This window comes from Fusarium proliferatum (assembly GCF_900067095.1).
Source record: "Fusarium proliferatum ET1 genome assembly, contig: FPRO_scaffold015, whole genome shotgun sequence".
Taxonomy (NCBI): Eukaryota; Fungi; Ascomycota; class Sordariomycetes; order Hypocreales; family Nectriaceae; genus Fusarium; species Fusarium proliferatum.
The window spans coordinates 300,185-322,307 of record NW_022194804.1 but is presented as its reverse complement, the minus strand read 5'-3'; the positions used below and the strand labels follow the sequence as shown (position 1 = coordinate 322,307).

Here is a 22,123-nt window from a genome sequence, read left to right as displayed (position 1 = left end):
GCACGGTTTGGGGTCCATTCACAAATAACCAACACAACCAACACGAAAGCATTGAGATTTTACCCTTGCGTTTTGTTGGTCAGCTTTCTCCACGGCGAAACTTGTGATCTTGTATCCACAAACAACTAACACAACCAACAAGCCTGGCAGTGCTCTCTTCCAGCCCCCGGCAGGCAGAAGTCAGCCGTTTCACATCAACTTTTAATTAACGAAGGGTAATGAAGATTCCAACCAATATTGAGTAATATCATCGAATGATACAGGGATACAGGACTGAGGGTATATTTTCGTGCTTGAATGTCTAGAGGCATTGAGACCTCGCATATGTAGAAGGAGGTTGAAAGAACAGCCACTATAAAGGCTGAACCAGATCTCAATATACTCAGATATCTTTTACTCATTCACAAGCATTTCACTCGTCTTTAACTACCATCAGTACCCTCAAGGGGGTTTAAAACGCTCTTTTCTTGCTCAGACTGGATTCCTTCTTCCAACATGACCTTACACGGGTTTCTACGTGCAACCTTTGCTGCCACTCTTGTGACAACCATAGTTGCATCTAAGTGCCATCCAAACTACCCAAAATCTCCAAATCTGACATCTGTAGGTGCAGATGGTTCTGGCTCCTCGGCAGGTGTGCATGAGACATTCTCCGAGAGTGATGAAGTTATCATCAGTACCTCGCTCTTGGCTCCGCCTTACGTTGGACCGACTACTTCACCTCTCGGCAGTGGTTTATCTCTCGGAGATGCTCCCAACTACGGGGGTAACATGCCATCCATTATAGCAACTTCCAACACCGCCAGTCAGGATCTGTTCCCAACTTCTGATGGAGCAGATGTTACTGCTGTACCAACCTCTACAGAGTTGGCACAGATTCCGTCACAGCAAAGAACAACTGGTGACTCTCTGGTCCCTATCATTGAGTCTCCTGCATCATCTCTTCCTTCAGCTGAAACTTCATTGCCAACTATTCCTTCCGATGATTCCTCTGCCGAATCTGGTCTTCGCTCAGAAGGTCCTCATTCTCAAATTCAGGAATCTACTGTCTTAGTTTCATTACCTGAGGATACCAAGTTGAGTTCTGATGCCACAGCCATCTCCAAGACAACCACAACCAGAGTCGAGTCTGTCCCCTCATCAGACCAGGGACGCTCTCGTCAGTCTACGGAGACTGGGATGGACCAAACCGGGCATCCTATCGTTGGTGCATCAACAGCTTCATCGGATGTTGGCTTACAAACCTCTCGCGAGGTTATAGTCACTTCCACTTCAGAAAGACTCCCTGCTCCTTCGACCACAGATGGCCTCTCGGCATTCCCTCCAGGATCAAGCAATATTCCCCAAGCTCCGGTATCGGGAGAGTCAACCGGGTCATTCACTACGGACATCCCTTCAAAGTCTTTCATTGAGTCTATCCCAGGTACTCTTGCTCCCAGTCAAAGCTTTCCGTTAGGATTTGTTGATTCAACGGGCTTGCTTTCAGCTTCTCTATCTACACACCTTCCAGTCAGCATATCCATTCCCCTGACAGATGTTGCTTCTACTGGAGAAATCACTATCACGTCAAATACAGAGAAAGAAGATCCATTGCTCACTCATACATCGTTTCATCTGTCAGTTTCAGCATCAGAGCGACCCGAATCTGGAAAAACGTCGGTGGGTGGTGAAGATACGACTGGTTCGCCACCTGCCGACGGAACTATACCCTCGCTAGCCACTCCGATCCCTTCTGAACCAACTTCTGGTATTTCTTTTGGCACACATCATTCCAGCCCTGGTGATGGATTCACTGGTACCATCACCACGCCCAATTCGCCCGACGTTACACAGTCTCCAGAGTCAGACAGGCACACTAGCCCAGTAGCTTCCATTGGCGGAAGCTCAGAAACCTCACCTTTTGATACAGATAGTCATTCGGTGCCCGGAGAAGACACAATGATCCTTTCTTCTCCGGAGACAAGCAACCCCGGGGCTACTAAGGTTCCTCTTTCGGACACCGCAGTCCCTTTTCTCAGCAATACAGTGACGTCCGAAACCCAGATCCCGAATTCTATTCATATGTCCACTGTTGACACAGAGAAGCCATCGCCGCTTCCAGTGACAACAATTTCACCAGCAGAGACCACCCCAACAGCCCCTTCAGCAACTAATGGCAACGATGATAATGGAGAGAAAGATGAGGACAACACTGATGATAACGATGATGATGATGATCACGACAACGACGGCCCCACCATTGTTCCCATACCGATCCCAATTCGTCCACCCAAGCCTGGCGATGGCAAGGGTGGAGACAAGCCAAATGATTCGAATCCAACCAAGGAGCCGCCCAAGTCCACGAAAGGAACCGAATCGACCTCGTCCTGCGCTACAAGCATAAGTATGACGTGGGAAAGCGTTTTGTGTACAGTCACAGCCGCCGTCACGACAGGGAAGCCCGCATGCACCACTCAAGCCTTCACAACAGTTGTTTCTTGTAGTGGAACCACGTCCTCGGCGACTACGCGCACTACAACGGTCCAAGCTGCTCAATCGACTTGGGCTTGTAGACCAGGAAAGTGTAGTGGAGGGAAATGTGGCCTTGCGAAACGAGGAACCATCAAGCGAGCCACAGAACCGCCAAAATGTAAATGGCCTGGTAAGTGTCCCATACTGACGACAATACACTACACGGTGGAGACTGACTTCAAACATAGGGCCCGAGAACTATGCGGATCCCGAGACTTTCATTGCTGCAGAAGGGAGTCTCGCCAAGTCCAATGCCGATGACGCCAAAAGCTTACATGTCGTGCCATTACCCGAAGGTGGTTCGACATCGTCCAAGAGAATCCTCTTCAGCGATGAACCTATTTCTCTCTCGGTACCTCATCTTGTGGGATGTACTTCTATCATAGTGGTTTCTAACAAAGGCGCGTGGGCCAATCACATCTGGGAGGAGCCGGTCTTTAAGCCAATGGCTGATTTCGACACGGCCGATGGAAGCTGGTATATCCCTCAGCTAATGCCAGACGATATTGAGCAGCTCGGCCAACCTGTGGAACAATTTCCGGCTCAGAAACAGCTTGACTTCTTCAGATACCATGCCCTTGACCGACTTCACACGCCATACGATGAGGTTCCGACACGCGCAACTGCCGAGGACCACGAATTCGGTCTTGATGAGTTGAGAAAAGCAGGACGCATTTTCGACGACGACAGTGACCCGCATATTTTCTTCTTCCTTCCATACAAGATTATCGAGGAAGAGAGCGACGACCAGTACAATGAAGAGAATCCTGTCGGACTTCCGCCCATGTGGGACAGAGATGGAGCTCCAAGCCCGAGAGCTGATGAAGATGGACCCACGTTCAATGATCAACTCCGGTCCGAGATAGCAGACATATTCCCAGACATACCGATCGAGACAGTCATGTACGCGGCTGACTTGGAAAGCGACCCTGAAGACATCGAGGGTATCAACCCTAGGGGCAGAGCTATGGTGCAGTATCAGCCAGGCGATACTTCGGATTGCGATACAAAGGCAAGGTGGAGGATATTCTTCGAGAGGCAGCTAGAGCCTATGAAAGAGGTTGAATGGACTCCGTTACTGGATCAAGGCGCGCAAGACTCACAGTGGTGCGACCCTTCAGAAGGCAAGAAACTTCGAGCTCGGGCAGCGTGCGAAATCAGTGCTACAGCATCACTTCCTAGCCTTCCTACGTTGATCGGTTCCATCATCGATGTTTTGAATCCTACTAAGCCAAGTCTTCCGGACTTCACGCAACTACTACCATCTGATTTACCCACCGAGACACCAACCTCCCAGTCCTCTGCCCCTGCGACGACAAGCACGACAGCCAACGCGGACCCTACGCAGTCCACTACACCATTCGCAGACACCGGCAGGACGGATTGCTACGATGCCAATAGCTTCTCTCACGAGGATACCACGTCTGATGTCTTTGTCAAAGTCACTGAGAAGTTCTGCAAGTCCTTGGAAGGGGTTGAGCTTGACTCCGACTCGGATGACATCTCTGAACTGTACAAGGACTCTACGACGGGTGAGCAGTACGCTTATACTGTCTCTTGGGTGGCTGGATGTGTCACGGATCGAAAGAGTCAGGAACTCACCGACCCGACGGAGATGGGATCGCCCAACTGCAAAGAGATGTTTGGTTCATCCTATCACTTTTGTAAGTCACACTTCTATTTGTTTGACATTAATGACGACGCTAACCTGAGGTTTCGGTGAAGGTAACGAGGATGGACCTCATCTCGGAGGAACTACACAATTTGGATGCGTTCAGTATGATGTCAAGGCTGGATGGACCGGAGAAAATTGATGAGCATATGCCTGTGCAAGATAATTCGTTAGTTGAAATGTTTGGAGGTTAGATAATGGATCAGTGTGCCATAGCTTCGTAGAGTTAGAGTATTTAAGTTGTATTGCTCTCACTACAAACAAGATCCTAGCGTGACGCTATCCGGCTGCCTAAAAACATGTCTAATAACGTGCGTGGGTGTCATGAATATTGCCGTTATCCACGTTGGCCCCCAATTCATTCTTGTGTAACTACAATAACTGTAATTTTGCCGAAAGAGAAGTAATCGCCGCATGCTGTGCCTTAGCTATTAATCCTCTTTGCCGGGGTGAATTACGATACCTACCTAAATTCGGATCATTTGCCCCAGGCCCACTACATCTAGATCGTTGACGCTAAGACTCGATGAATGTTTCACATGGCATTAATCAACGACCGGATAGTACGGCCGGATCATTCGGTGCATCTCCAGGGCATCACCTTCATAAACGGCCCTTTACCGTGGAACGGCATGATCTTGACTTTTTGTTCTCCCGGGTCTAATGTATCTCAGGTTCTAGATGCATTACGCAAACATGGAAGGCAAGATCCAATAAGGTAGCATTGAGCACCTTGGCTACGTCGTGCTTGTAAGCTGAATGGACCGGTAATCTGGTAATCTGCGGGGCTAATGCTAAGCGCACCAGTCCATGACACGACCAGGCATGCACTGGATTCCCAATCTGTCTATATTCCTGACGATCCCCTGGCAAGTATAAACTCAAATAGACTATTTTCTCACTAGCATCAACGCAATACTACACGGATAATTCTGGGTAATAGAATTTCCATTTAGGCACAAACCTTGCCGTGATGGACGTCGTATCTGCTTACGCTTGGCGGTGTGTTTTGTCGCCCCCAGCTGCTTAGTTGAGGGCGCGGTGCAGCATGACAAAGAGTTTATATAGAAAACATCCAGTAAACTCTATTAAAATTGTTTTATCCGGCGGGCCAATCCTGTGCCAAGAGGATACCCCGCAAACCCCGTATTGCCAGGGGGAATAGCCTGATTTATCAAGGGGACAAACTTAGTTGAGGTCATCATCACGGCAGTTGGTATAGTAGCGAGAAAACTGGGTATAAAAGACAAGGCCACGATCCGAGACAGTTTGGCTCATCAGGCTCTTGTTCAATCTTGTCAATTAAGCGTTAGTTCTACTGTTCGCCACGATGCAGCTCAAGTTTCTGTCTTCAGCATTGTTGCTGTCTCTGACCAGCAAATGCGCTGCCCAGGACACTAATGATATTCCACCTTTGATCACCGATCTCTGGTCCGCGGATCCCTCGGCTCATGTTTTCGAGGGCAAGCTTTGGGTTTACCCATCTCACGACATCGAAGCCAACGTCGTCAACGGCACAGGAGGCGCTCAATACGCCATGAGGGACTATCATACCTACTCCATGAAGAGTATCTACGGAAAAGACCCCGTGATTGACCACGGCGTCGCTCTCTCAGTCGATGACGTTCCCTGGGCTAAGCAGCAAATGTGGGCACCTGATGCAGCTTACAAGAACGGCAAATATTATCTCTACTTCCCTGCCAAGGACAAGGATGAGATCTTCAGAATTGGAGTTGCTGTCTCCAACAAGCCCAGCGGCCCTTTCAAGGCCGACAAGAGCTGGATCCCCGGCACATACAGTATCGATCCTGCTAGCTATGTCGACACTGACAACGAGGCCTATCTCATCTGGGGCGGTATCTGGGGCGGCCAGCTCCAGGCCTGGCAGGATAAGAAGAACTTCAACGAGTCGTGGATCGGAGACAAGGCTGCTCCCAACGGCACCAACGCCCTGTCTCCCCAGATCGCCAAACTCAGCAAGGACATGCACAAAATCACCGAAACACCCCGCGATCTCGTCATTCTCGCCCCCGAGACAGGCAAGCCTCTTCAAGCTGAGGATAACAAGCGTAGATTCTTCGAGGGACCCTGGGTTCACAAGCGTGGCAAGCTATACTACCTCATGTACTCGACCGGCGACACCCACTTCCTTGTCTACGCTACTTCCAAGAACATCTACGGTCCCTATACCTACCAGGGCAAGATTCTTGACCCTGTTGATGGGTGGACTACTCACGGAAGTATTGTTGAGTACAAGGGACAATGGTGGCTTTTCTTTGCTGATGCGCATACTTCTGGAAAGGATTACCTTCGACAGGTTAAGGCGAGGAAGATCTGGTATGACAAGGATGGCAAGATCTTGCTTAATCGTCCTAAGATTTAGACTTGCGCATGCGAGTAAAATTTCTCTTCTTCGGATTGGAGAATAGTAACGAGTATATATTTATGTAAATAGCCAATATTATGAGTGGAGTCGATCTTTTCTTCTTCCACAACTAGACTATGTCCGTCCTCCTATTGTGTCTGTAGTGATTTCCAGTGCCTTACTAAATGGTCCGCAAAAGGTCCTGACCTTTTATAATTCCTCTTCCCATTCTCACTACAGAATGGGCAGTTGTAATAGTTATCTCTGTCTCTGAAACCAGCCAGAGTAAACGGCATGTCCCCTGCAGCAAGGATCCTCTCAAGATACTCTGCTAAAGACGTTGGGATCTCATGGAATGTAGTTCCAGCCTTTTTGTCACTCGGTATCCGACACGTACCGTTATTCTGATCCACGTCGCCATGAGTTGTCATGTTGTTAGTGGGGTGCGACTTTAAACTCGGCGCTGCCTTTTCGTGAGGATTTGGATCATAGTGGATCGGCTGGAATGGATCGATACTTTTATCTGAGGCTGGGTATGAGACCTGGCTTGCCCGTCGACTACTCTGGGGAGTATGAAAGACAGGCGACTCAGCTATGTCGTCGCCGAATGATATGATTGGGGGAAGAACCCTTGGAGACTCTGACCGGTTGCTTCGGGTCGTCGGAGAGGTTGTAAACGGAGAATAGTAACCATCTTGTGGTGTTCTTTGATGGCTTGGCGGTAAGTGAGATATATATCTTGGATGTGATAGGTTGATATTGTCTGCAGAGGCCCGACGAATAGGTGGAAGGCAGAGGGCATCCCGAAGTCTCTCCGCCCTGTTTTGGACGTCCATTTCTTGTACTGACGGGGGCGAAGATGAAGTCCCAGGTGTCGGCCTCAACGATACAGCTTGACTTTCAGTTCTTATTTCATCCTGCTCAGATGCAGGAATCCAAGGCGTATTCTTTTGTTGCTATAAAGCTCATTAGCATGAGAGACTCTGTATGTGGGGCCTGAGCACTGACCAAATGGCGGTAGATGCTCGTCTTCTCTATCAGCTTGGAGCCCTCTTGTTCTGGATATACTTCAGACCATGCTTGTAGCGATCTCTCGACCTGGGGTCTTCCGATTATCCCGATGATATCGTGACACATGGTGGTGATAACTGCCCGCAGCTCCTCCTCATTCTGCGCCGATTGAGCATGCGCAACATCTCCGCGGCACTTGGCGACAGCTTGTTCTATAAGCATAACCCGATCTAGCCATTCATCGGTCGACATGTTTGCCTTTGATTACCGCAGAACACGAAACATCTCATGCTTGAATGGAGGGAGAATCACAAGGGCGATGTTTGTGAAATCATGTGAAGGGCGCTGTTGACAGGGCTTGGAAATTTTGCTTAGTGACTCCAAGGTCGGGCAGCGCTATTGCTTGCCGAACCTCGGAGGCATGGCCGAATGGTTGCTATGCGGCTTAAATAGCGGCTGTCAAAAATTCATGATTCCGCTGTAAACTACTTAGTTCGCGCGAGGATGCGTATTCTGGTTGGCCGATGTAAGAAGGGAAGGGTATTCAGCTGACGGCGGATAGATCGGGTAAACCGGATTATGACATTGGTAGATGATATATAAGCATAGTGTCTTTATATTTTATGATCAGACAGCCAGTAGCATTTTACAATTATTGGTCTGAATATCGAGCGTTGCTAAGCCTGTTCTGAGTTGAGATAAAATATCGAGCATGATGAACTGTTGTTTAACCTAACTACTTGACTTGCCTACCCGGTAGTGTAAGTTCTGAATGGGAGATAAACTCCAGAATGGTTTAAAGGAGTTTCTCCTTACAATTCACAATTATCGGGAGCTCAACACCCAGGAACTTGTCGTTCTCATATTGATATCAGATGCTATCAACCCTTCGAGATTACCATTCTCGAGCGAGATGTCAAGAACAGCAACAATATCCCGCGGGATCTTAATATCACTCACCGAGATTGCTGATTCGCACTAAGATAGGGGAACATCAATGGTGGAGTAAATCGTCGAAAGAGGAAGAAACAGCCGCGAATCAGAACACTCTAAATGGACCACATCTCATTCCGCTTTCGCGGAACGAGTCACTGTGGCAGGTGAAGCATCCATTGTGGCTGGGTTTGCTCGCGCCTTAAAACCAAGCACGCCGAGAACGGAGAGAGCTCCATGAGAATTACAAAGCAACAATTTCAACAATTTGATGTTCAAAGAACAAGCCATAACCTCATGTTGTTATTTCTATGACAAAGGAGGGCGATTGATATTGCTTTAGGGCAATAGACACCACGTGCAGGAGAATACTGGTTGAGGTTACATTTTGGTGTCTGTTAAGGAGTACATAAACTGTCATGAGAATGCTTGGGTAAATAGAAGTACTCCTTAGCAACCCAGGGATTACCAGAGACATCTGCAACTCTCTAGCCTCAATTGGCGCGCGGGGTATATCGTGGCTGGCTGGACTATCTGCCCAAGATTGGCCTGGGCCAAAGGCTAGTATATATGGCTGAGCAGACTATTGAACAGTATACGCCATGTCTCTCAACATGCCCAGAAAGACTGCAGCCATAGGTTGGTAAAGTTCGATAGCAACAGTAAGTTGCGCATAGTAAGCCGCCCGCCTATGTATGTTTCTTAGGAAGCGGTAATGGACTATAATAGACTGCATAAACGTAGCCAGCTGAGCGCCCATCGAAGATCCAGACTGTTGATGTTGAGGAAGCTGATCAGCGATCTAGGGGACTGGCTTTTAGCTATAAAAAACGCTTTTGCTGCCCCCCATTCATTTCTTCACATCACAGAAAACAAATCAACAATCTTCACTGCAGTTCCCTGCAGAGCACTCCTATAACTCTTTGTCAAAATGACCAACTATTCTCTGTTAGTCAGAGTTGAAGGGCAAAGCGCCCTACAGCAACTCAGCCAGCAAGGCAGCAGGCTCTGCTTGGCTTTTGGAGTAGAAAACAGCCCACCCACCGTCATTGCATCAAGCTCAAGTAAGGGTTCACGCTCCTCTACTTGAACCCGCACTAACGATTGCAATCAAGACCTGGCGCCCAATATCGCAACTGAGTGGAACGATGACTATGCTATTGCTGCCAGTCAATCCAGCTTCATGCCAGGGGGTATACAGGCCATTGAAACCACAATAAAAAATGTCTAGCTATTAATCAGTTCTCCAGCCCAAGTTCAGGCATCGACTGAAACCCAGCCCATCCGGCCCGGCCAGACCTATACCTTGAACCCAGACTTTACAGGCAGTGTCAATGATGGTGGACCCCAAGGCGGGTTTCGCTTCAATAACCAGACCGACAGAGCCTCCCCCATCATCTACAGAAGCATGGGCTACGAGATGGCTCCAATTTACTTTGGCACCTCGCCGATCCCGAGAGGCGCTAGTCAGAATATTAAGCTCAATAACAAGGTCACGGTTTGGTTTGGAAGCGATGGTCAGACTGGAACCATGATCGATGGGATCTATGCACAGAGTATTGAGGTTGACATGTCGCAGAGGGCTAACGCTGTAGTCGTCTTTAATGACAATTTCACGTGGTCGCTGGAGCAGTAAATACAATCAAACGTTGACATAAAGAGTCAGCGTCCTGCTATAGCAAGTAATGCATTGCGATATCGAAATACATATTCTGTTTTTAGTTGAATGCTTGTTTCCAGTGAACTGTTAAACCAAGGCCGTGTTGTTGTTCCATCGGGGCAATAGATGCGGCGCTCTCGGGAGTGAGCGGACAAATGACCCCCCGAACTCATTGACGTCATAGCTGAAAGAGCCCGTGTCGGTCTACCATACGCGCCGAGCCGTCTCGCGTCACTGAGTGAGCGACGACATGACTTCTTCGGTATCAAGTAGCCAAAAATTAATTCCTATATATATAAAGCCAGCCGTGAACTCTTGATAATGCTAGTAGCACAAACAACTCTTTTCTTCCATACTCAGAATACAATCACCATCTTACAAGGCGGCCGCTCAAATCAATTACAACCAGAATGCGCGAAATTCAAGAATCAATCACAATTGCAGCACCTCCATCACAAGTATGGAGCGTGCTCATGGACTTGGAGTCTTGGTCAAAATGGAACACCTTCGTCACTTCCATTAAAGTACAACCTTCACACACTGAACTCGCTGTTGGAAGCAATCAGATCATCACAATCGAAAAGACTCAAACATACACAAATATCGTATCAGTATTACAGCCTGAAAAAGAACTTCGATGGAACGGCAGCATCTTGACGCCAATCATCTTCGACACGGAGCACTGGTGTCGACTAGAAGCTGTCGAGGATGGAGGATCCACACGATTTACGCAAGGAGAGCGGTTTTCTGGCATTTTGGCCCCAATAGCTGCGGCGGCGGGAAAGCTGAATGAGCTACAAGAAGGCTATGTGAGGATGAACCAAGACCTGAAAAACGTTGTTGAAGAAAGTATATCAAAATAGCTCAGTTGTAGATAAGCTTCTTCTGCTCGGTGGTTTGTTTCGACATCACATTTACAAATTTGTTAGATTTTTGTTGCTACTGTTGGCTTGGTGATGCATGTTGGTGGAGGGCCTCACATAATATTAGGCAAGGTGGTAGTTACACAAACAGGCCTCAGCGTTTATGGACGTTTTATTATTGGCCATAGGACGAACCGAATAATTACAAACACGAGCTCCAGAGCCTGAATTTTTTGGTCGTGACTTCGCTGCACCAACTTTCTCTTTCTCTCTCACAAACCCACTTTTCCCCCAACACTACAACCCTGGATTGCAGAAGAAAAAGCCTACAAACCAAAAAGATTAACTCTTGGCTGTAAACATGAGTTCCAACCTCGTTCCACCACTCTGGTCCCTGGCTGCCATTCTTTCTTTCATTCCAGCATGTTCCGCCGCAGAATTTGGTGATGATTTTGCCAATAACCTATTCACAGACTTGGCACCGTAAGTCAAGACTCTAGGGCAGATTTATTACGCTAACTAACATTCGAGACTTATCGCCCTTTTTGGAGAGAGAGTCACTATGCAGTATACGATGAGCCTGGCCTCAGGCTGGGCTGAGAGTTTTACTCTTGCGATGGCGCCCCTCGGAATCCTCACGATTATTGTTAGTGCTATTAGAGTTAGAGGGCTATCTTGGCTGAAAGCTATTATCGGTAGAGCCAGAGAAAACTTGGCTGCTGCCGAGATCGAGCTGATGTGTTCAACTTCCGTGGATGTCTGTGAGCTATGGAATGGCTCTGAAATTGTCCGGAGCCTTGGGTCACCTCCCAGTGCGGGAGTTTATTCTTCTGATACCCAAAAACCGTGCTACTGGAAGTTTCGACTTTGAGTGTAAAAATATTAAAGAGGCTGGGAGAGATGACTTATTGACCAGTTGTAAGCCTCAGTGAACATATCCAGCAAGAGAGCTAACTCACAGTCAAGGGAATGAATTCGAAGACTCAGAAATGGGCATGAGCACGTGCAGTTCTGAGCCAAGTAAGTACCACTGCGCCAACCCTAGTTGATTGAAGGCTGCTGAAAAATGTTTGCATAATGGACTCGCGAGAGATTGAGCTTGGGGATTTTAACAGGTCAGAAAAAGTCATTATCGTCTATAACGAATCAACCTCGGCACCTAATATATCGCGCAATGTCAATCCGCAACAACAGGCTAAGGTAAGGGCTGCTGCCATCATAGGCACCTTTCTTCAGCTTGGAGTTCTAGTCTATGCTGGATTCGCAACATACTATCACACCCTGAGATTTCCTAAAGAGGAAAACGTGCCTGTATCAAATTACGCATTCCCTTGTACGGCAAGTGGCACAATTATCTTGGTAACTGGATTGCTACTTTGTGCTGATGTACTCGAAAAAAGAACTATCGAGATTGGTAGAAAGCCACGGACTGGTTATCAGGCCTATATAATCTGGCTTCAACGGCAAGCGACTGTTGGGGATCAGGTTTTCAAGTCTTTTGGGATCTTCTCTGACGCACCTAGGAAAGGAGTTGTCACGTCACGCCACCGTGATCTCTCTACGGTACCCTCAAAAACCACAGCGGTCTCGTTTGTCGACAGAATTACTGAAGTCGCTTGTTACATGCCGTTTCGTATTCATAGGTTGTTCAAAACAACGTCGGACAACAAGGCGCCTCTTTTCACTGAGAGCTCAGTACAGTTCTCTAAAACAACACTTGGGGCATTCCTTAGCATTTCCGGATATGTTATACAATTTGTTGGATTGCGAGACATGCACTGGTCTGTGTCTGTTGTTCAGCTCGGAGCAGTTGCGATCATGACAGCTGCTCGCACAGCTATCCGTCGCGGGCTAACCGTTGTCCCGAAAGCTCAATCTCTGTCTCAAGATTTTGAATTGGAGTGGCTGGCTTCTACGATTACTGGCATAAACGGTAGCCGTTTGGAAATCCCTAAGACCGATAGCCCAGTTTGGATAGACTGGGTCGTTTTAGGTAACTAAGGCATCAAGCTTGAGACCCAGAAAGCCATCAGAAACTACGGTGAAGGTACTGATCATTCAGGCCATGGTGAAACTCAAGGTGGAAGCCAGGATAATAGCGGCAGTATGAAGGAAAAGGATACAGAAGAGATCGAAGACGACAGCGAGGACGACAGCGAGGATAACAGCAACGGTGAAGTCGACAGCCAAGGCATTAGTGTTACGGAAGAGGGCATAAACGATGGTGCAAAGGAAGCTAGCCGTGGTCGAGCAGATGGAGCTGCCAGCAATTATAGTGACAATGTTCAACCAAGTCATGGCATCAACATGGAAGATGAGCACTATGGTGGCAGTGTAGCAGCGAGGAACAATGAAGGTCACATGAGGGCGCTCGTTTTGAAACCCCATACAGTCATGAAGCTACGGTCTCACTTTGCAAAGGTCACCGGTTGGCGAAGTCCTGGTTTCAAAGAGGCAAACTCTCTTTCTAGGGCCATAGAAGTGGTCATGAATACGCTGTTGCTTAAAAGCGGACTGGAGGATTTCAATTGGCAATTTGAAGCCATGTGTAGCAACTCGGGCCCTCAAATCGTCACCGTCCCCATGAGCCTGGTCAAAGGGAACTGGAAGGTTAGTCGCCACGACATCGAGGCAATCTTATCACTCTGGATATTTTCGATGAAGAACGCTCCCAGAGGCGAAAGTAGCCCACAGAACACCGATATCACTACAGACAGACCAGGCGTACACCTACTCGGCTTAGATACACCACAACTCCGACGAGACCTCCGGTGATGGGTTCCTCAGGAAGTTAAGAAAGCAATTGTTGTTCGAGAGAGTCCTGAAGGTTCTTTGGTGGTGGAGAAGTCTCTTGTTGTCGGTTGCGGAAGAGCCACGTAGCAAGCTGTGAAACTGGAAAGAATACAACTTGGCGACGACGACGGTGATCCACCCTATGGCCAGACCGTGGAGAGGGGATTTTTGGCAGTAGAGTCTTTTGGACCCCCGGCTACTCTGTTTGCTCTAGACATTTTCTCTTCGTTTATGAGTGCGGTTGCAAGAGAAATGGAGAAGCCAATAAACGGACAAGGCGAGGTTAGGCCAAGTGACCATGCAAGCCTTAACTCTTGGACTTCATTCACTCTTCATAACACGCTCTTGTCGCAAATGGCAGGTGAAATTCAGAGCACCGGGCTCGCCACTCTCAGGGAAGTCTATTCGGCGATCATTACATCTTTTAGTATCGAGAACAAGCTTCCAATGACTGATAGCATCATTGAGCTGGCTCGAGAACATGCAAGACCACATGAAGAGCGTGGCGACATGAAGAAGGTGACGGAAGTATACTTGTGGTTGATGAAGACAGCTCGTCTTTTCCCACGCTCCACTTCGTTTTTTTCAAAGTCTACCGCGGTGATGGTGGATCATCTCGGCCAATTGATCCTGTCCACTGAGCTCTCAGACCGCCTGAAACCGATTGCTCTACCACAGAAACCTTTTGAAAGAAGGATTAAGCCGCCGAAGGAAACCTCTCTTCAACAAAAAGTCGAAGATGAGCTACAACTCGGCGAGCCAGAAAGCAGAAGTCTCTTGATCCGGCTGATGCTCTTGTATGATGACCAGAATCGTCTTCACAACATTCCCTCTCGGTTCATGGAGATTGCGTATCGGGATCCCGCCTTTGTTCAGGAAAGAAAATCACCTCAACGCAGGTCTTCACGAGAGTATAACGAGGGTATTGAAAAACGCGATATCACTGGCTGGACACAATTGCATCGAGAAGCCGCTGGAGGAAGGACGCTTCCACTAGCCGGTCTCCTGGAAAATGATTTAGATCCAGATACACGGGACCTCGCTGGGCAGACAGCACTCCATGTCGCCTGTCAAGCCGGTGAGATCGACACAGCAACCATTCTTACTAGACAAGGCGCAGACGTCAATGTCAGAGCCAGAACTGGATCTACGCCTCTTCATTATGCAGCTAGAGAAGGCTTCATATCGATTGTCAAACTCCTTGTTGAATCTGGGGCACAATTTGACGCAATGGATTCCGCGAGAATGACACCAGCCATGTGGGCCGCTCTTGAAGGAAAGAACGAGGTTTTGTCTTATCTGTGGAAGAATGCAAACTTCAACCTACGAGATAAAGGTGGGAGAACAATACTTCATCACGCGGTACTGGGTGGACCTTGTGGCATAGTCGGTGTTTTTGAAAGGGGGATAGACACTGAAGTTCGAGATCACCAAGGTCGAACACCTCTACATCTGGCTGCACTTCATGGTAACGAAGACGCATTCTCAATTCTTATCAATAAGCTAAAAGCCAACAGGGAGGCCACGGATAATACCGGGAAACAATTACTTCATCTTGCCGCTGTCAGTGAAGTGAAAATCATGGGCAAACTGCTCAGTACCTTCGACGCAGATGTCAATTGCGTTGATGAGAATCGTGAGACTCCGCTCCACCTAGTAGTGCGGGAAGGGAAAAAGACAGCCATCGAAGCTTTGATGGATCGGGACGCCAACTTGGAGGCTAGAAACAAGAGCGGGGAAACACCTTTGATGATCGCCTGTACCCTGGGTTGGATTCAAATTGTCAAGCGGCTAGTTGTCTTGGGTGGCAATGTAGACACACTGACTGACTCAGGGTCCTCAACTCTGAATAAAGCTGTCACGGGCGGTCATGGGAAGGTAGTGGAATATCCTTTGCCCAAGGGTGTTAACAAAGACTGTCAGGACAAGGAAGGACGGACTGCTTTGCATGAGGCAGCAATGTCCGGACAGACAAAGACTGTTCGATTGCTAATATACGCCAGGGCTAATAAGGAAATACCTGACGACAACGGCATGACGCCACTTCACCACGCGGCAAAGGAAGGCTATAGTGCAGTTGCCAGGGTACTGCTGAAGGCAGGTGCTGATAAAGACGCGAAGGTTAATGGAGGTATGACTCCACTGCACTACGCAGCAAGAGAAACCACGCCACACTATATAGGAGGCCTTAAGCGCCGTAATTTCGGTACGGTAATGCAACAGACCAGGGAGATAGCGAATCCGGGGCGCGAAAGGATTGTGAGACTCCTCTTAAAAGCGGGCGCAGATAGAAAATCTGTTAACAAAGAGGGGGAAACGGCACGACAAATGGCAGAAGAGGCAGGCAAGAAAGGGATGGTGGAAATGTTGGACACAATTCTGGCAAAGTGATGGTGACTTACATTCTGAGGAACCCTGTAAATTGCGAAGAAGAAAGAGCGTCCTTCTTCATTTCATAAGCATTTGATAAAACCTTGGTTCAAATGCAATAGCTTAAGAGCGATGTCTCATCCAGAAACCTTGATTAGTTACATGAAGGGAAAGAGGATCTTTCCAATATATTGACTCGATACATATCGTGCAGATAACAGAAGCTACAGCGATTTGGAGTGAAGTTCTGCCGGAATTGTGCCCTGTTCCAAAGAAAAGCGAGATATATCAATATCAGGCTTCTCTTCACGCATTAACTGACTCATGACTCGGCCACTGCCCATTCCCAGCGTCAGACCCCACGAGCCATGACCCCAGCAGACAAATATTCCAGTAGGAACCGACGCATCCTTTGGACTGATGCCCGAAGACGTCACCTCTGACATTACAGGAAGCCCAGATTCAGTTGCCCGCCTAAAAGCCCTGCCTTTCCCGAGTATCTGGACGTCATCACAATGCCACTCTGGATGGGTGCAATTCAAGTTGAGCCACTTGTGTGCCAATTCACTAATTTCTTGAATTAGCTCTTGATCTGGTTCATTTGATTGACCTGGTGATGGCAGTGTCGCTTCGAAATTTCGTCGGCCACATGCCCAGATAGTTCCGTCGTTCCGACCAGCGAATTCAAACTTTTCTCCAATGAGTGGCTCAAACGAGACGAAGGCAGTACTCTCAAGTGTTGCCAGGCGAGGATTCCTGAAAATAATCCAGTCACCGGCATCTGTAGTCCACCGTAGACGGATGGGTGCCGCCGGAAACAGCCTCTGAAACACAGTTGGAGTCCATGGTCCACAAGCTAAGAGCATTTGCTTGCATGCAATAGTTGCCTTCTGCTGACTATTTATCCTCAAAGTTATAGCCTGCAACCCGTTCAGGGTGGGTAGTTCAACCCCAAGAATCTCTGAGTTTAACATGATTCTGACGCCTCTCGCGAGGCATTGCTGTGTCAGCCATTTGCCTAAACCAAGCGGGTTTCTTTTAAACAGCATTAGTGTCTAAATCCTTACACACTGGATTTGGAGTACGTACACAGTAGCTGTATTTACCCCAAGAACCTGGTTGTCAACATCCCAAGATGTCTCTGTCTTGATCCAGTTGGGGAGCCTTTCAAGGCCCTTGCCGTCGCCTTGTAGGATACCGTAAGAGGAATTTTCACGGTGCCCCGTAGTAAGTCTGAAGTCGGCGTTCTGGGTCTCTTGCGCTCATAGATCGAAAGAATATTTCCCAAGAGGTGCAAGTGCCTTGCTCAGAGGTCCAGGGAAGTGGCAGTGAAAGCAACCTGTGCAAGCTGACGAAGCAGCAGCGAATGGTCTGTCGCATGCCTCAGCGACGATAATACGGGGCATACGCTCCTGATCATCGAAGGACTTGGACAACTCGTATGCAGTGCAAAGTCCAATGCAACCGGCTCCGACAATAATGATAGCGTTGTTGTTTTCCATTATGGTTGTATTTGTAGGATGAGTTCCGATCGGCTTCTTTGTTGTGATTTACGCTGTATTGTGGCGTGATACTTTTATGGCTAGCAGCTTTTCTCGCCTGAAGTCAATAACGAATATTGCTTAGGTGCATATGGGAGGTGAACAGACATTAAACATCGTTCACGAAAGTCAAGTCGCATTCTGAACATTATTATCCGAGTGATAGAGGTGCCGAGGTTAATGACTATACTTGTAACTCTATATATGATGTAAAACCTTGATACTCCAACTCAATTGTTTGTCGTCCCTAACCGCCCAATCTGGTTGGTATACCAGAGCTATTTTGGTGATCAGTTCATCGCTCTCAGCAAAAGAAAAAGAAAGACATACCGTTTCAGCTCCCATCCCAACAGCCTTGATGCCAGTATACTTCGCCCAACTCCACGCCTCAATCCTCTTGGCATACGCCAAAGCCCCATGCTCAGGTATGCTGGTGTCCAAGACCTTCTTTGGAAGAGCTGGGTCTATGACAGAGGGTCGAGCCAAACCGACCAAATCACAACTGCCTCCCTTCACAGCAGCCTCCATGCCCTGACGTGTCCGAAAGCCACCAGTCAGCATGATGGGAACATCCGGGAGCTCAGATCTGATTGCATTTGCAAAGTCGATGAAGAAGGCTTCTCGTGCCTTGGTGCTTGCCTTCACTGTTGTGTGCAGGCCAGTGCTGAACATAGGGTCCTCGATGGACCCTCCACTAACCTCGACAAAGTCGACTCCAGCATCGACTATGGCTTTCAATTGTATGATAAAGTCACCTAGATCTGTATGGTCAGTTGAGTTGACCTTGATCCCAACACATGTCTGCGCTGGTACAGCCTTCCTGACAGCTTTAACGACGTCAATAACGATCTTGGCGCTTGCCAACGGAGAACCGCCGTAAGAATCTGTTCGTTCATTAGACAGAGGAGATAAGAACTGCGCCAACAAGTACCCATGTGCAGCATGAATCTCTACACCAGCAAATCCTGCTTCCACTGATAACTGCGCTGCTTCTGCAAACCTCGTCACCACATCGTCTATATCAGCTTGGGCCATCTCCTTTGGCGTTCCATATACCAAGGATCTGACAAGCCACGGAAATAGACCCTTGCCGAGATCTAAAGGAATTGGACTTGGAGCTAAGCTCTTGACAAATGGTGCTTGTCGACCTGGGTGGTTGATCTGAACAATGGCTTTGGTTCCGTTGAGTGAACAGGCACTGGCCCAAGATTTCCAAGCTGTAAGAGTCTTTTCTCTGGGGAGATCCCGGTTCACTGTGAAGTCCCCTGGTGCACCAGGATGAGCAGGATCGATGTGAACATTACCTATCGATCGGTCAAGAATGTGATGAGTTGTTATAGTTCGAGGGGCCCGCACCACTGATGATCAATCCCCAACCCCCTTTCGCCCATTCACTGTAGGTTGCGAGACATTGTTTGCCACCTGGAAGGCCATCTTTATCAGCCAACCTTTCGGCCATGGCGGCTTTGGTGAGTCGATTTGGTAAAGTGAGCCCGCATTTCAGCGTGATCGGTTGTGCGATGGCGAGTTCCATAGCGCTAGTATTCAGACTGGTATTCTATTCGCTGTGAAGGTGGAGGTTTTTAGATGAAGAACTGGATGAAAGCAAGAGTACTATCGAGTAAGTTCAAAAACTACAGATAGAATCTATAATTGGCCCACTCTACGGTGAAGGCCAACGATCCAGAGTTGATGGTACGGATAGATCCACTCCAAAATGCGACTCGTGTACGCATGTCAAGGTAGGGCTCGGTGTAACACGTAATATCCCGTTATTCTCCGTGTCCAATCAGACACCACATCTCTAATTTCAACTATTCCATTTTGTCTTTCCATCCCTATTAGAGATTCTAAAAGTGATCCTCTAGAAAAGTTCTTTTGGGCTTTGACAAAGATTTCGCCGACAGCGTTTGTGGTGATCTATATAAAGACATGAAACATGGCACAAATGAAAGGCAACGGCTTGATATACGACAAGAGAAATCTAGGAATATGATAGTAAATATTGCTGCTAATTCAACTCTAAGATTAAGTATCTGTGACATTCTCAGGCGTGAGTTGACATTATGCGATGCAGTGCTGTATACACAGATACTCCACTAAGCACCCTGAAGGGAACTAGACGCCGTAGAACAACAATGAAATGCCTTCTAGCATCGGAAACAATAAAGCTATACTAAGAAACCTAGATCATCTGTATAAAGCCACCTTGACACCAGTCTTGTTCGATGGCCCAATTCTCATAACTGGCACGTAAGGTTCTGGGTCCCGAGGCTCGATGCGTTTGAAAGTCTTGGCAAGGTGAGCAAGGATATATGCCGCCTCAGTCTGAACCATCATCTGTGCTGGACATCGTCTGGGCCCGCCACCAAAAGGTAGGAAGCCCCAAGAGCCTCGATATCCGTCAAATCTTTCGGGCTTGAACTCGTTGGAGTCCTCACCCCAGGCCTCAGGATCACGGTACATGACGGTCTTGTTGATGAGAACAAGATCACCCTTGCGAATGAGAGTTGGAGATTTGCCATCTGGGCCGCCGCCTACCGGTATCACGACGTCCTCAAACGCACCGCGAAGTTGAGAGACGTTGTTAGGAATCATGCGATGAGCTTTCCCGTTAGATAAGAAGTTGCGGAGAAAATAAGGTGATGCACTTACTCTCATTCATGACACAGTTCAGATACTTCATGTTTCGTAGAACTGAAAAGTTCATCGGGATGTTGCCCAGTTCATGGACTTCTTGGCGAATCTTATCCCAAACATCAGGATAGCGAGCAAGCCACCAGACACAGTTACTGATAAACACAGATGTAGTGTCGATGTTGGCGACGAGAATCAAGCAGATCTGTGATCTAAGCTCCTCAACATCTTCCAGATTCTGGACCATAGTCCAAAGAAGATCAGTTCGCTCGGGTTCCAAGTCAGTTGTGCCCTCTTTAATCTTCTTTTCACGCTCGTGCTTCTCCTTGATGGTCTCTCGAATGGGAGGAGTGACAAAGGCGTGGATTTCTTCGACTGACTTCAGCCAGGGAGTCCAATCACGAAGAAACATGAGCCTGTTGAGCTGAGCGCGGAGGCGACCACCGTCAAGCACGTCAAGCATTGTGTTGGCAATCTTGGCTCGCTCAGGATATACCAAGGCTTCAGTTGACTCGCCAAAGATGAACTCCGTAGCAATGTCCAGAAACTGGATAAACAGTGTCAGTTGGTTGGACACTAGGTAAGGTTAAGATAACATACCCATCGTTGCAGTAGAGGTTGGAGATCAACAGTTTCACCATTCTCAGGTAGTAGTTTAATGAACTGGTCCGTGTGTCGAGCCACTCTGTCTGTGCTCGTATAAACCTGACGATCAAAGAAGGGCTGGATCAAGAAGCGACTGTGCTTCCAGTCCTCACCATCAGTAGTGATTGCACCTTTATCAGCGAAGGGGGTCAGTCCTCTCCGAAGATTTCCAATTGGCGTAACACCAAATTCCTTGAAATGAGTTGCATAGACAGCCTTCAAGACTTCAGGATCGTAGGTGTAGATCCACTTGACACCAAACATGTTGATACTGAAGGTCTTTGTGTGAGGCATGCTAGCATGAAGCTTAGCCAGCCATGCCAAGAACTGGTTTGATCGCAAGGCATGGATCTGACTCGCTACCAGATCAAGACCCCATATTCGATCCCATTGCCAGTAGCGAGGGATTGGCTTCCAGCCTTTTGCTTCAGAATTTGGGCTACTTGTGAAAAGCTTCCGGAAGATAAGTAGGAGGAAAAATGCCCCAACTGCAAGAATTGGGATATTGCGAGTCGAGAGCTGCTGGAGCAATAATTGATGAAGCGCCATTGTTTCGTGTATAGTACCCTGACGTCTATCTCACCTTGGCTTGCTCTGGAAAAAAGAGTTTGGGATAATCACGGTATCAAATCTGGTGGCGTTTTGGATGGCTATGATAAACTGTAGAATATTAGTATAGGACATGCATCGCCGCAAGGCTCCTATCGACAAGCAACTAGATCTCGACCGTCGAGATATTACGGGGTAAAACATCAGACAGTGCTTCCTTCGTACTTTTTAGCACGTTATCGCACTGTAAAGCAAGGATGAGACGGCGCGGGATAGATTCCCCGAAGGATTCCCCGTGGGATTTCCCGTGCATATACCACGCCGCTTCCACCATGTAATCTCACATTCTCGGGTTAAGAGCTTCTATCCGAAAGTTATCATCGTACGAGAGAGCTTGGTGTTGCTTGAAGCGGCCAGTCAAAAGGTATGCTGCCTTGGATCTCATACTGGAGTAAAGCAACTCGAAAGAGTGGTATGGACGCGGACAACCAAGGAATGCTCCATTCACGTTCAAATAGTAAACTCAGTTTGATAAGATAATGAAGCCAAGCATGCAGTAACTATTCCGAAGTG

At 48.0% G+C, this 22,123-nt stretch overlaps 11 protein-coding genes across 11 annotated transcripts; 7 read left to right on the top strand and 4 right to left on the bottom strand.

The window, feature by feature from the left end:
* Positions 1 to 495: 495 nt before the first annotated feature.
* Positions 496 to 4,325, top strand: FPRO_12390 (uncharacterized protein; the record flags this gene model as incomplete). Its single annotated transcript, XM_031224182.1, has 3 exons — positions 496 to 2,641; positions 2,700 to 4,175; positions 4,237 to 4,325. The coding sequence occupies 3 exons, from the start codon at positions 496 to 498 to the stop codon at positions 4,323 to 4,325; spliced, it is 3,711 nt and encodes a 1,236-aa protein (XP_031089466.1).
* A 1,188-nt stretch (positions 4,326 to 5,513) lies between these two features.
* On the top strand, positions 5,514 to 6,566 carry FPRO_12389 (putative alpha-N-arabinofuranosidase / alpha-L-arabinofuranosidase; the record flags this gene model as incomplete). Its single annotated transcript, XM_031224180.1, has 1 exon — positions 5,514 to 6,566. One exon carries the CDS (start codon positions 5,514 to 5,516, stop codon positions 6,564 to 6,566), a length of 1,053 nt encoding a protein of 350 aa, XP_031089465.1.
* Positions 6,567 to 6,697: 131 nt separating this feature from the next.
* Positions 6,698 to 7,811, bottom strand: FPRO_12388 (uncharacterized protein; the record flags this gene model as incomplete). Its single annotated transcript, XM_031224179.1, has 2 exons — positions 6,698 to 7,504; positions 7,557 to 7,811. The coding sequence occupies 2 exons, from the start codon at positions 7,809 to 7,811 to the stop codon at positions 6,698 to 6,700; spliced, it is 1,062 nt and encodes a 353-aa protein (XP_031089464.1).
* A 1,612-nt stretch (positions 7,812 to 9,423) lies between these two features.
* FPRO_12387 (uncharacterized protein) lies at positions 9,424 to 10,128 on the top strand (the record flags this gene model as incomplete). Its single annotated transcript, XM_031224178.1, has 3 exons — positions 9,424 to 9,556; positions 9,608 to 9,685; positions 9,743 to 10,128. The coding sequence occupies 3 exons, from the start codon at positions 9,424 to 9,426 to the stop codon at positions 10,126 to 10,128; spliced, it is 597 nt and encodes a 198-aa protein (XP_031089463.1).
* A 434-nt stretch (positions 10,129 to 10,562) lies between these two features.
* On the top strand, positions 10,563 to 11,015 carry FPRO_12386 (uncharacterized protein; the record flags this gene model as incomplete). Its single annotated transcript, XM_031224177.1, has 1 exon — positions 10,563 to 11,015. The coding sequence occupies one exon, from the start codon at positions 10,563 to 10,565 to the stop codon at positions 11,013 to 11,015; it is 453 nt and encodes a 150-aa protein (XP_031089462.1).
* A 361-nt stretch (positions 11,016 to 11,376) lies between these two features.
* FPRO_12385 (uncharacterized protein) lies at positions 11,377 to 11,886 on the top strand (the record flags this gene model as incomplete). Its single annotated transcript, XM_031224176.1, has 2 exons — positions 11,377 to 11,498; positions 11,547 to 11,886. The coding sequence occupies 2 exons, from the start codon at positions 11,377 to 11,379 to the stop codon at positions 11,884 to 11,886; spliced, it is 462 nt and encodes a 153-aa protein (XP_031089461.1).
* A 206-nt stretch (positions 11,887 to 12,092) lies between these two features.
* On the top strand, positions 12,093 to 13,790 carry FPRO_12384 (uncharacterized protein; the record flags this gene model as incomplete). The annotated part of the gene is made up of 2 exons (XM_031224175.1): positions 12,093 to 13,008; positions 13,078 to 13,790. 2 exons carry the CDS (start codon positions 12,093 to 12,095, stop codon positions 13,788 to 13,790), a joined length of 1,629 nt encoding a protein of 542 aa, XP_031089460.1.
* A 372-nt stretch (positions 13,791 to 14,162) lies between these two features.
* FPRO_12383 (uncharacterized protein) lies at positions 14,163 to 16,199 on the top strand (the record flags this gene model as incomplete). The annotated part of the gene is made up of 1 exon (XM_031224174.1): positions 14,163 to 16,199. One exon carries the CDS (start codon positions 14,163 to 14,165, stop codon positions 16,197 to 16,199), a length of 2,037 nt encoding a protein of 678 aa, XP_031089459.1.
* A 203-nt stretch (positions 16,200 to 16,402) lies between these two features.
* On the bottom strand, positions 16,403 to 17,680 carry FPRO_12382 (uncharacterized protein; the record flags this gene model as incomplete). Its single annotated transcript, XM_031224173.1, has 3 exons — positions 16,403 to 17,213; positions 17,268 to 17,364; positions 17,518 to 17,680. The coding sequence occupies 3 exons, from the start codon at positions 17,678 to 17,680 to the stop codon at positions 16,403 to 16,405; spliced, it is 1,071 nt and encodes a 356-aa protein (XP_031089458.1).
* A 269-nt stretch (positions 17,681 to 17,949) lies between these two features.
* On the bottom strand, positions 17,950 to 19,178 carry FPRO_12381 (uncharacterized protein; the record flags this gene model as incomplete). Its single annotated transcript, XM_031224172.1, has 3 exons — positions 17,950 to 17,997; positions 18,050 to 19,023; positions 19,076 to 19,178. 3 exons carry the CDS (start codon positions 19,176 to 19,178, stop codon positions 17,950 to 17,952), a joined length of 1,125 nt encoding a protein of 374 aa, XP_031089457.1.
* Positions 19,179 to 19,909: 731 nt separating this feature from the next.
* FPRO_12380 (uncharacterized protein) lies at positions 19,910 to 21,550 on the bottom strand (the record flags this gene model as incomplete). The annotated part of the gene is made up of 3 exons (XM_031224171.1): positions 19,910 to 20,325; positions 20,375 to 20,903; positions 20,957 to 21,550. 3 exons carry the CDS (start codon positions 21,548 to 21,550, stop codon positions 19,910 to 19,912), a joined length of 1,539 nt encoding a protein of 512 aa, XP_031089456.1.
* Between the last annotated feature and the right edge of the window lie 573 nt (positions 21,551 to 22,123).